This window comes from Brienomyrus brachyistius, unplaced genomic scaffold, assembly GCF_023856365.1.
Source record: "Brienomyrus brachyistius isolate T26 unplaced genomic scaffold, BBRACH_0.4 scaffold66, whole genome shotgun sequence".
Taxonomy (NCBI): domain Eukaryota; kingdom Metazoa; phylum Chordata; class Actinopteri; order Osteoglossiformes; family Mormyridae; genus Brienomyrus; species Brienomyrus brachyistius.
This window is the reverse complement of record NW_026042341.1, coordinates 1,588,252-1,601,178: the sequence shown is the minus strand read 5'-3', so window position 1 is coordinate 1,601,178 and position 12,927 is coordinate 1,588,252. Positions and strand designations below refer to the sequence as shown.

General features: G+C 48.1%; 2 protein-coding genes across 3 annotated transcripts in view; both read left to right on the top strand.

Moving 5' to 3' along the window:
* LOC125725389 (syntaxin-binding protein 5-like) overlaps positions 1-7,827 on the top strand; it is a gene marked incomplete at its 5' end in the record, with an annotated part of 30,852 nt that extends 23,025 nt beyond the window's left edge. Inside the window, 6 exons of the mRNA XM_049002268.1 lie at positions 717-956; positions 1,041-1,407; positions 2,007-2,172; positions 2,462-2,573; positions 3,383-3,603; positions 4,009-7,827. Coding sequence (XP_048858225.1) covers positions 717-956; positions 1,041-1,407; positions 2,007-2,172; positions 2,462-2,573; positions 3,383-3,603; positions 4,009-4,050 — 1,148 coding nt within the window. The remainder of the gene's footprint in view (positions 1-716; positions 957-1,040; positions 1,408-2,006; positions 2,173-2,461; positions 2,574-3,382; positions 3,604-4,008) is intronic.
* A 2,473-nt stretch (positions 7,828-10,300) lies between these two features.
* The window catches only part of sash1a (SAM and SH3 domain containing 1a), a 169,205-nt gene continuing 166,578 nt past the window's right edge, over positions 10,301-12,927 (top strand). For both annotated transcript variants that reach the window (XM_049002336.1, XM_049002334.1), the window contains exon 1: positions 10,301-12,085. In XM_049002336.1, coding sequence (XP_048858293.1) covers positions 11,582-12,085 — 504 coding nt within the window. In that variant the 5' untranslated portion in view covers positions 10,301-11,581. The remainder of the gene's footprint in view (positions 12,086-12,927) is intronic.

The window sequence follows — 12,927 nt, the reverse complement described above, 5'->3', positions numbered from 1 at the left end:
CTCTCAAAACAGCTGCTCTCTGACGTCTTCATGAAGCCGGAATAACCTGCCTCAGAGGACGATAACCGCTATCAGATCAGATCCTAGGGAGCAGTCTGATGGAAACGAGAGCTGTTAGCAGAACATGTGTGTGTGCGTGTGTGAGTCTGGGGTGGGTTCGCAGTGCCCGTGAATCCATCCGTCCGCTCGGCTCACCCTCTCATGCCCAGAGCATGCGGTGACGTCCGCCTGCGATGCTCATTTCCGCCGCTCCGCATTAACACACCGCCGCGCGCATTACCCCGCCCTCATGCTACTGGTGCTGCGATGGCCGCGCTGTATCCACACCTACAACCCGTGTGCCATATGTCAGCAAACGTCGGCTTGCTTTGTATCCTGCAATGCTTGCCTTTCGGAAACCATCAATATAACAGATTATAGTTGTAATAAAATCATCCTTCATATCTTGTCTGTCTGCCAAGGGCATGGGTTTAGTTTCCACATCGGTAGGGACCAAATCAGCCCAGACCTCCCAACCCCCCAACCCTGTAAACACACGGTACTCCCACAGTATTAGTAGGGACATGCATCGCTCATACATACTCAAATCTACGTCCTTGCTGTCTGCCCAGACTTGGGCATTTGTTCTCCTTGGGACGGGTGCTGTACCTCTCTCTCTCTCTTTGCCTCCACTGTCCTCCTCTCCGTTTGTCCCCCGCGGGGCGCCATCCCGCCAGACGGCCGGGACAGCTCCTTCAGCCGCTCGCGCAGCTCCAGTGTGACCAGCATCGACAAGGAGGCGCGGGAGGCCATCACGTCGCTGCACTTCGCCGAGACGTTTGCCCGCAAGGGTGAGGCCGTCGCCACGCCCAGCCTGTGGGTGGGCACCTCCCTGGGCACCGTGCTGGGCGTGGCGCTCAGCCTGCCCCCTCCAGGCGAGCAGAGGCTACTACAGCCAGTCATCGTGTCACCGAGCGGTAGGTGTCAGGGTGGGGTCGGGAATGGGTCCAGGGGCAAGGCTTAGTCACTACACACTGTTTATTGAACGACGTGTCTTCCAGGCACGCTGATCAGACTGAAAGGAAGCATCCTACGGATGGCCTTTCTGGACGGCACCGGGACCATCATTCCCCCAGCCCACGAGCCCTGGTACGAGCCCAACGCCTTCGATGACCGGGACGAGCGGGAGAAGGCGCGGAAGCGGAGGCCGGTGTCGGTGTCGCCGTCGGCGTCGCAGGAGCTGAGCGAGACCCACTACGCCGTGGTGTGCTCGGAGAAGCAGGCCAAGGTGCTGGCCCTGCCCTCGCAGGCCTCCGTCAAGCACAACATCACCGAGACGTCCTTCGTGCTGCGCAGCGACGTGGTGCAGATGGGCACTGGTGTATGCGTCGCCTGCTTCTGCGCCAATGGCCACATCATGGCCCTTAGGTGAGGCTTTATGGGGGAACCGTATGGTAATGGAGATGACTCTGTTAGGCTCAGTCTAACTTCTTCTGGCTCGTTGTGGCCAAGTCTGGCCAGGTCTGGTTTAGTCAGTCTCGATCAGGCCCAGTCTGGCCCGGTCAGGCTTGGTCTGGCAGTTCACCCAAACACCTGTACAAGAAGTTAAGTCTTTGAAAAAGAATGTGAAAGTTCTGACCCGCAAGAGCTTGGTGCATTATAGCCTGATGAGGACACATTTGAGGTCACCTGAGGCCACCTCCCAGGTCTGTTAGCAGTTGCTTTTATACGCATAAACACAACGTCCTGCTATACAAAAAAAGTTCTGATTCCAGAGGAAAACTCGGGTCCCTTTTGTCCTTGAGAATCTGAGCCGCGACGGCGGCAGACGGAGCTGGTCGCGTGGCCGCACCACCCCTGACCCCTGCGTGCTCCGGCACTCAGAGAGCTGCCAGGTCTGCTCCGCTCCGTCAGCCGGAAGCTTCTAGACCCAGTTACAGGCTCACTGCTGATTTTGAACATTCTACAGGAGACGGAATGCAGGGGAATTAGCCTTAACACCCCTCCTGACCCCAATGTCCTTACAGTCTACCCGGCCTAAGACCACTGCTGGACGTGAACTACCTGCCGCTGACCGATATGAGAATCGCCAGGACGTTCTGCTTCAGCAACAACGGACAGGCCATGTATCTGATCTCCCCCACCGAGATCCAGAGGATCACCTACAGCCAGGACACCTGCGAGAACCTACAGGTGAGGGGGCGGGGCCTGCTTTCCTGGAGCACGTACTATTGGCTGATGGGTAATGAGCAGTGCTGTTTGTTTGTCCTCCACACACATAGCTGTGCTCTATTAACCGGACACTGCAGATCAAGCTGTGTGGAGAAATTAGGGGTAAAATAACAGGAGAATCTGACGTCGGTAGAGAACGGGAGATGAGTGTTTGCCGTTGTATCGTTGCAGCAGTTGCGTGTTTTGCTGCAGCGCGGCGAGTGTGCGTGTTTGCCTGAATGCGCGCCTGTGTGTCCCGTGTGTGATCCAGGAGATGCTTGGAGAGCTTTTCACTCCTGTGGAAACCCCTGAGGCTCCCAACAGAGGCTTCTTCAAGGGTCTCTTTGGGGGCGGCGCACAGTCCCTGGACCGGGAGGAGCTGTGTGAGTAGCTGCCTCAGTTCACCCCCCCCCCCCAGCCTCCCACCCTGCATCAGCCAGTGCGCCAGCCTTCTCTGTCTCACCTTCTCCAAGGACAACGAAAAAATCTAAACGAAAGAGGCAATGAAGGGAAATTTGGAGGGTGGCAGAGAGTGGATGTGGTTTGGCACACGACGGCACCAAGGTCCTGGTGCCCTGGGCCTGTATGATGCAGAGGCCTGCTGGACCAAATCTGACCTGCACCAGAACAAAGATGCACACAGCAAGGGCTTGATGTCCCCTTGATGGGGTGTGTTTCCTAAAAGCTCTTGTTCTCAACTTAAATAGATGGAGCCATGCAGTTGCATGGTTTCAACTATGTAAGTTGCTAAGATAGTTGTGCTTCGTTCCTCTTGAACTCGTGACTTGGAAATTCCTAGTTGGAAATTTCTACTGGAGCACCCCCTGAAATTGAAACTCTGACTTATGAACTCAGAAGAATCTACACAGAAAGCAAGCCTATTTTCCGAAAGCAGGATTTATTGCTTCATCTGACAACTTGTCGGATTTAAGGCTAAGCATAAGTGACCGAAGGCCATTTTAACTGGAGTAAATTAAATCAAACAAGTTATCCAGCTAAGAGAGAAATCCTGCTTTGTGAAACGGGTCCCCGATATTGCCAATGGCATGCATTAACCAATGGCATGCATTAACCAATGGCATGCATTAACCAATGGCATGGGTTAACCAATGGCATGCATTAACCAATGGCATGCATTGAGGGCACGTTAATCACATGACCCCCTGGGTGATAAGTATTCTCTTCCTTGCAGTCGGGGAATCTGTGGCAGGCAAAGCCTCGCGGAGCCTGGCTCAGCACATCCCTGGACCTGGCGGCATCGAGGGCATGAAGGGGGCAGCGTCGGGTGTGGTAGGCGATCTGGCACGTGCCCGCATTGCGCTGGATGAGAGGGGACAGAAGCTTGGAGAACTGGAGGAGAGGACGGCGGCCATGATGGCGAGCGCGGAGTCCTTCTCCAAACATGCCCACGATGTGAGACTCGTTACATCCTTATGGCTCCTGGGTATCGGTGATTGTGTTCTGACTGCATGCAGTACTAACACTGCTAAATGGGTGCAAGTCACTACTTACATTGCTAACGGGTGTCAGTCAGTACTTGGACTGCTAATAGGTGTCCGTCAGTACTTAGACTGCTAACTAGTGTCAGTCAGTACTTACACTGCTAATGGGTGTCAGTCAATATTTAGACTGCTAATGGGTATCAGTCAGTACTTGCACTGTTAAAGGGTCTTGGTCAGTAATCTGTTTGCTTACATAGTCAGTACTTATGTATATGGGGTTATTCTCACCTCTTAGTCTCAGTTTCTAAATGTCAGTCATTGTGTAGCATTTGCTCTTCAGGTAAACATACTCTGCTCTTTTTCCCACCCCTCCCAGATGATGCTGAAGTGCAAAGACAAGAAGTGGTACCAGTTCTGATCAGTGCGGGGGGAGCTGAGGGACTTCGTGCTCTTGTACACGGCGCCACCTGGAGGCCAGCGGCCCCCCCACCTCCCTCCCTCAGTTCTGCTGGACAGCAGGGACAGGCCCCAGAGGAGCGCTCGAGCACAATAACGGTCCTCCACCGCCTCGGCTTTGGGTGGAAAATGAATCGAAAGGGGGAAAAAAAATCACCTTGATGGTGTCGTCTTCTTCTGTTCGTGCTGTTTCCTTTCTTTTTGTTTCCCCCAACAACAACCAATATGGCTGAGAGTAAAAGTGGTCCCCTGGCCAAGAGGAAGGGGGCCAGCAGACTCCTCAGGGAGCCCGTCCCATGCTGGGGGGGGGTCTCCCTTCTCCCATTTTCTAAAGCCAAATGTCTCCGCTCCCACTTTTATCCTCAATGGGGCCAACAAGGTCAAAGAGTAACTAAGACAAAACTTAAAAACCTGAAAAATACAAGAGAAAAAAAATATATATATAATTCTAAATATTACTCAACTCTATATTCACATATGACTGTCGTATGCAAAACAGAGGATAAACCACCAGTGAAGAGCAGGGTACTCTGCCCCTTGGAATCCTGGAATACCATGTCCCGGACTCCCACAGGAAACAGTGACCTCCAGCAGTGGATGCCCAAAGGGTGCAAACAGGCTCCTTGTTCAGTCCTGCCCCACTATAACATAGAAATCCATTTGTTTTTCATTCCGTTTGTCATTCGTTTCCTTTCGCTCTTAGTCTCTTCTGACTTTCTATCGGTCAGGTGTACGCCTTGTGGCCCCCGTGTCTAGCTTTGTCGTCCGTGAATCACTTCTGGGTTGTTTTCTTTGTCGTATTGAGAGTATTTCGTGGCAAATGAACTGTATGTTAATTGTCCATATAAAAGAGCTGGTATTCAAAGGTAACGCAGAGCCCATCATGTCTCTTAGTTAAAATTCCTGATTTTTTAATGTCTGAAAACTACTGCATGGCGTGGATAGTTCAGGAGCAGAAAGTAACAATCCAGGCCAAGATTTTGTTTCAACCAACCAGCTGAGTAACGAACAGTGATAGAGTATTTAACTGGTTGGTTGGAACAAAATCTTGGCCTGGATTTTTACTTTCTGGACCTGGACTATCTACCTTTGGCACGGACTCACTGGCGGCAGGAGGCTTAGAACAGAGATGGAATCTGAAGTGACCATGATAACTGTTTCCTCCATCTTTTTGTTCTGATGCCGTCGTCCGGGTGCCGCAGGCTCGCTCTGCGTTGTTTCCACTCACGCTGCAGCTGACAACCGCATCGCAATTTGCGTCCGTGTACGTAGTTTTCATTTTTTCCTCTGGGGCGAAACAGAGGTACTTGTATCAAAAACAATATTCAGAGCTACTGACTTACTCTCAGTTTGTTCCTCTTCCTCTTCAGTTAAGGAGCATGTTGAGCGTAATGCGCTTAGTGGCGTTCGTTAGGGAAATGGCAAAATGACTGGATGAATCGTGGCAAATTTCTGTTCATTCGTGACCATAAGCTGAGAAGCCGGTTTTCTGCAGGACGAGAGGCCCTGTGGTGGGTCTCCTGCACGGTGCCAAAGGCAGGTCGTCTGGGAAGGATATTGTGTGTGTCTGTCTGTGTGTTTCCGTGTGTGTGTGTGTGTGTGTGTTAGCTTCAAAAACGCTTTGACAGGGGTCTGCCTGGGGATAGGCTGTGGACTTTCTAGAAATATATATATAAACACACATATATATGTGTGTGTGTGTATATATGTATTGAGCTGCCCATGTAGTCACCCCTTTGTTTTGTCTATGAATTGTGCTTTTTAAGCTGAAGCAGTGAGGACGTGGGTGATAGAATCCAGTCCAAATTTTCTGCTCACTAAGATGAAATATGTGTGTTTTAATTGTGCTTCACCCATTTATTTTATTCATCATCCACTGCTTCGAGAGCTATTGTTCCTCTCCCTTGACCACACAGGCCGTCCTGTAGGCAGAAAGCCCTTGACGGCCGCTGGCCGCAGTTGTCCCGCACAATGAAATGCGTCACCGCGCTCTATCTGATCCTATTGGTTGGCATTCCAGGAATTATCAACCGGAGAGTCTCTCCTGGGGCGGACGTCATGCGTTATTACTAATCTCGATTGATGAGTGTATCCGTCTGCGAAACGTGTGAGTAACTTCATAATGGTGTGCTAGTTACAGGAACACATTAATATATGTTTTACTGTATGTGGAGATGTATAATTCCTTATTGGTATTCTCAGTGTGAATCTTTCCGGTTTTTTTATAGAGTGCAAAAAGCTGCTATTTATGTCACGTAGGAGAACATCTAGCCGGAAGTTTTTCCTCCTTTACCGATTGAGGGATAAAGCTTTTTTTTTCCTGCCAAGTTTTTACATCCTGATGTAAATAATGAGACAGCTGGAGGCAAATCTGAAAGTGCAGATTTCGCAAAGTAATGAGAAAAGGTTAGTCGCCATATTCGTGTCAGACGCCAAAGATTTCGTTTTTGTTATTTTCTGTTTATCCCCAAAGTCTTCAGCGCCCCCCCATCACAGAACCGGCGCGGCCCCGTGCAGCACCAAGTCCGCATAACGCCCTATCCTGCCGGCGACAGCTGCGCTTACCCTGCTGCATAAACGGCTGTGTGATTTGCATTATGCAGTAACTTGTAGTGTTACCCCCGCATAATTTATGTCTAAATGCGTGCTTATGGGAGGGAAGGTGGCCAGTGCTGATATCTGAATCCTGTATTTTTGTATTGTTTCCGCTCTTATTGCACAGGCGTTTGATTTTGTCGCCGCTCTCTCCTTAGAGCACATAAGGACCAACGCATTTAAAACGGATAGATTCTGCATAAATAATATATATTATAGTGAGGAGGAATGGCCACACTTTCAGATTTGTTTCCAAGTTCCGTTTATTGATAATCTGTTATATTTGTACTATACTTTTAATTTGGATAAATTTGATAAATCAATAATTTAATTTATAATTTAAGAAAAAAGATATTACATTTACAGATATTTATCATTACCTGTGTGCATAAAGGTGTGTATATTGTCTATATTTAAAAATGAAAGAATAATTCATGTTTCTAATGAGAAAATGTACGGTATTTGTATGTCGGAGCGGCTGGTGTCGGCTGGACGGCGAGTCTGTGAACGCGGATTCTGTCTTGCCCACATCTGGGTTGCGGTGTAGTAGTATTGGCACCGACATATGTCGACGGCCGGCAGGCACAGACCCGGTTATTTCTTGCACAATAGCGGACGCATGATATTCAGTGTTTACTAATAAAATGCCGTTTGAGCCCGTCATCATTTTCCGAGCTCGCTTCCCTCGCCATATACACCTTCACCGGTAATTTCAACGCCTTCTATCATGTTTAGCCCTTTTGTTTTCTGTTGTATGCTGTGTGCGCATTGTCGTGAGGATGTTGGTGACTAGTTACTACTGTACCTTCCCAGAAAACGTGAGGAAAATATTACACGGATGACTGAGGTGCCCTATAGCTCCCTTCTCGTTTCTCTTTTTTGTAACCCTAGCATCCAGTATTCTCCTGATAAGAATCCACTTTAACATACTTGGGAAAGTTTGTGTCCTATTCGCCATATTCTGTCTTGGAAAAATACGTTACCAGTGGGTTGCAGTATTTTCTCATTGTAGCCAATTTTTCTTGTACAGTTTTATGCAAATTTCACATGGATGTTTATGACTATGAATCTGCTGCCACAAACAATTTAGAAATTCTGTAGATAGAAATTACTGTGCAATGGGAAATAAATATGAAATATGAAATCCCGGTGTCCGTGTTACTTTATTTTTAAGAGCATGCGCGTTTTAGATAAATGTGCGGTATTCACGTGTAATTTAATTATCAGTGGATAATGTGCCAGTTCAGCAGAAAGTGCTGACTTCATAAGAGGCAGAAATTGGGTAAGTGAAGATCAGAGCTGATGACAAAAAAGGTTGAAGGCTCTTGCATACATGCACAGAGGGGCGTAGGAACTTGGGGGGGGGGGGGGGGGGGTACGCACCCAATCTAGACTGTGGCCAGGTTTTATAAAATACCGAGGTCAAAAGTGTTAACCCTTGCTAGGTCTGCCCAGTAATGGATCGTGGTTATTGCCGGTGCAGAAAAATACTAAGGACTTGACCTCTTTGTCCTCAGTCCGATCATGCCCCCAATATTTAATTTGGCTTCATTCATCCCTCAAATAAATAACCCCTTTTGTTCAATTATTTGTGCCCCCATATCAAATGGTCTCATACGCCTTGCTTGTTGAAGCAGGATGAGTTTTAATTAATAGTCCCGCATCCTGCTTCACCATAAATGAACGATTGTATAAATATTATGTCGCGAGGTCTATTACTTACTGCAAATGCCATCCAACCCTCTTCCACTACCTCCAGCTATCTTGTGTAAGGTTGTAGTGAGATTTGAGCCTATATCCCAGGAAGCGCAGGGACAAGGCGAGGGACGTGCCAGACAAGATGCCGGTCCGTCACAGGAGTCGCGCACTTAAACTATATGTGTTTGAACCGTGAAACTCACGGAAGCTCACGGAGTAGGAACAACGAGCAAACTCCACATACAGAGCACTGGAGGTGTGAGGCGCCACTGCAACAAACTAAACCACAGCGATGCTTAATCTTGCGTAATTGGCCTGGCATTAAGGATGTAAAGAAATTCATGTCCACTAGATGGCGGCACACACTCAAATTTAGCCAAGTTCCGTTTCAAGTGCGGTGTGTTTGTGGTAATATTACTACGGCGTGAACGCATAAAGGAATGCAAACCACTAAGGAGGCTGTTAACGACTTCGGGTTTGTTTTTTATGCGTGGAAATGTTAAGATCGTATTTGTTGGTTTGCAACGGATAATTTATGTCAGTCATTATGTCACCAATATACTATAAATTCTGTTCGCGTTCCTTCTGTTAAACTGATTTTTAGATAACTTAATGTTATAATGACATGCTCACCGATCCAGAAGAACAATTTACATAGAATATTAACTCCCTTTACTGAAAGTCGTAATTACGGGGGTTAGACATATTGATTCAATGTCGGTGTTCTATGGAACAATACCGCCGCTCTGGTATTGTGTTTAGTTAAATTTGATAATATGCGTAATAAAAATTGTATTTCTTTCTACATGGAGGCAAAACGGTTTACCCCAAATGCCCTTACAGGCGACTGAAGAGTAATATTCCAGCAATCATGTCTGTTTTGGTATTTTAGGTGTGGGAAAACGGCTGCTTTCTCACTATCTTTATTATAAGGGCGTAGTGTGTAGACAGTAGGAGTAAGCGAAGCTCAGCGTCTTAATGACTCGGCATTCCTAAAACACATAACACAGCGAGGCCGCTAGGGGCAGCCGCGACGTACCATGAAGCTTGGCGCATATCTTTCTGAAGGTTTCTTTTAGTGTTCGCGTATTCTTTCCTTGATCTGACTCAGATAGGTTACATCAGAAACACCCATTATAACGCCAGAACTGAATCTATACTTAAATTTTCAGCTCCAGTAAATAATTAGCATTGCTTGTGGATAATATTCTTGTGGATATTACGATAAGGTGGCCTATGGTCATATTTGCAGATTTATTTACCCTGGCAAATAGAAGTGCATATGATTAAAATCCAATGCTGTTGTTTATATTAACCTTGCTTACGGTTGATGCATTTCGCCAGAAGCAGGCTGAGCACACACATTGAGGCCAAATGCTATCTTAAATTACTTAATCTGTACAATCCCAAAATTAATTCTATTATCTTTCTTAATCAGGCTGTATTTTTTTAAAACCGGCTTGAATAGTGCAGTTTTGCTTGGCGCTGTTCTTAGTTACCTGGAGTTACTTTCTGATATCAAACAAATGTTTCGGGCAGAGGGAGTGTAGACTATGTCAGTGAGGAAACCCATTTCAGTCTATTCGTAGTGGACTATTTTTATTCTTTGCAACCACAACTTATGGCGAAATAATGAACCCCAATCATGCGAGTCGTAGTTTAATGAGAATCACAGCGAGTGCTGCCTAAGTTGTTGCACTGGTATTGCAGTACCTGGCATTTCTCTGTCAGAGGAGTACTACGTAGAAATCATCCTCTGACATTCACGCGTAAATATGTCATTTATAGGACGGTTTTGCCTCTGAGTGAAGGTGTGTGCCTGTTTTTGGTTTCATTGAACCCAGCAGAGTCCGACATGCGGCCGCTATGGACGGCAGGGGGAGCTGTTGCGTAGCCAGCTCCTCTTGCGAGAAATGGTATGTTATTAGTGCATAAAAAGCGAGGAGGGGATGGACCACGAAGAGCAACTTTCGGGCGAGAAGAAACGTACGGGTTGTGAAACAAACAAGTCCACGATTCGCAGTCAGATTAAAGCGAGCCGGGGCATCGTCTTCGTTTAATCTGGCACGCTGTATTTCTTTGCTACCATAAGTGAAGTTTACGTCTGCCGAAACGTGTTGCCTCGGCTTTGCATGACAGCTTCGCAAGAAAAACCCGGCAGGATTTATTTAATGCAGCCGCTGATGATCTGTGGATCTAGGTATGTCAGCGAGCGATCCGGGAGCGACCGTGTGGACTGCACTGTTTAGCTGATTAAACGCAGGCGTGCAAAGCAAGCCTGGCTCTTCTGGGGATCAGCGTTTCAAATGCATGTATCGCTGTTCTTTGCGAGGTGCATTAGCATTTTCGGAACGCTTAGACAATCCGAGGCACACTCTGCTGGAAGCGATGTCAAAACCAGCTAGCAGTGCTTTGCATTAAAAGGAAGCGCAATGCATTTTTATTTATAACGGTGTTTTTTTTCCAGTACGTATAGAGAAGGAGAGCGGCCAAGGTGAGCAAAGCATGTATGCAGAACAAAACAGATGACAAGCAAAGTCACAACTTCAGGCTCTCAGTGCACGGCACGGTTACAGATTGAGAGCAAACTGTAAGCGGAGTTCCTCTGAAACCCAATGCCTCGCAATGGCAGTGCAATAGGAGGGTGATCACTTAAGGCAATTAAAAAGGAGACTTATGTCTTTAAGAGAGGACACTCACTGATTCTAAGTGGAAGTGCTGTAGATATTAAGGATCTGTAAGCGTATATTATGGCTGATATGCGGTGACATGTGAGATGATTTGTTTTAACGTGTCAGCTGTTTGGGAAGAGGAGAATGCGGATGTTCGTAGTTGATTCCCAAGATTTGACTGATACGAGCGGTGGCATCTCAATCTGGGAGACTGAGAACACGACAGTTTGTGGGATCAATCAACTCATTATTATAATTTTCCGTCTTTGTCTGCACGTAGAAAAACAATAGAATTGCACAGTGCACAGATTCTCATTGTGTGGATTTTGTGAAAAAGCGACCAAAAGGGAATTTGCTTTAGTGTTTCTTCTCGAGGACCGGGCTGAGACCCCAAGACATGCGCGACGCACGTGCCTCGGGGTCGGGTGCGTGCGAGCCGTAAGCCGTCGCGGCGTTGTGACTGCGCCCCAAAGAAGGTCCCCCTTCGGAGCAAAGCCGCTGTCAAGTGCAAGTTTTCCGCTCGCCACGATGATGAGCAACGGCCCCACTATCGTGTACGAGTGGCTCAAAACGCTGCGTCTGTGTCAGTACGTGGAGTCCTTCGTGGACAATGGGTATGACGACCTGGAGGTCTGCAAGCAAATTGGGGACCCCGATCTGGACGCCATTGGGGTCTTCATTCCACACCACCGGCAGAGGATTCATGATGCGGTGCAGAGGCTGAAGGAAGAGGACAAAGAGGCAGCCTCTGGGCTGTACTTCACCCTGGAGCCCATGCCCCTGAACTCAGACATCTACACCAGCCACATGGTGGAACAGTACGAGAGCAAACTCCGGGGCTCAAAGTCGTGGACTGAACCTAAAAGCGAGCGAGTGCCCAGGAGCCAGGGCTGTCCGGGCACCCACAGGAATCTGACTCTCGGCCATCACAAGGAGCTGGTGGTTTATCCAAAGCTCAAGCTGAAGATAATGATTCGGGATAAGCTCATCAGGGATGGAATTAACCTCAGCAAGCCACCATACTCAAACAAGGTAAGAGTCTGCGTGCTGCCGCATCGTAGGTCCGGCGGAGAGCGGGTGTGGTCGGGGACTGTACACGAGCCGGCTGTGACGGACCACGACCCCTCAGGAATGGTCCAGCTGTACCCACTGACCCCTGTGACCACATGGAAGGGCTGCCGAGTGAATCCCTAGTGGTGTGGCCCAAACCAAAAGTCCTAGCATCCCAGTCGAAAAGCCACAGTTGGCTCTTGGCAGAACCTGACATTGCTCGAGTGTCCGCAGCTGCAGATGTTTGCTATGCCGAACCGGGTGAGTGGGGCTCAGAAGGTGACTGAGCTGGGGGGTGTCAGTGATGCTCACCAATCACCTATCTGCATGGACACGCATCTGATAATCAACGACTGGAATAAAAAGCTATTTTGATCATCAAAGGCTTTGGTTGTTTTAGAGAGACCTGAGAAGGGTCTTTGAATTTGCCAGTTGAGGAGATGATCTGTCATGCCCTGCGATGGGTTGGTGCCCCATCCCGGGTTGTTACCTGCCTTGCGCTCGAAGCTTCTAGAATAGGCTCTGGAGCCCCGTGATCCTGAATAGGACAAGTGGGTATAGAAGATGGATGGAGATCTGCTCTGGCTGCTTGTCCTGCTTAAGCTAGCAAACGCATGAGTTTAGCCTCTCTCTATATGCCATGTGTTTTTATCGTGTCTGCACTGGATGAGTAACAGGTGCATATCATAGGCTGGTTAGTTGATTTCACTCAGATGTTAGTGGGCGGGGCCTGAAGGCGTCATGTTGCACTCAGGAATAGTAGTGATTATGGGGATGTGAGGGCCACACATTCAGCCCTGGTACTTTTGCAAAGAACGAGAGAG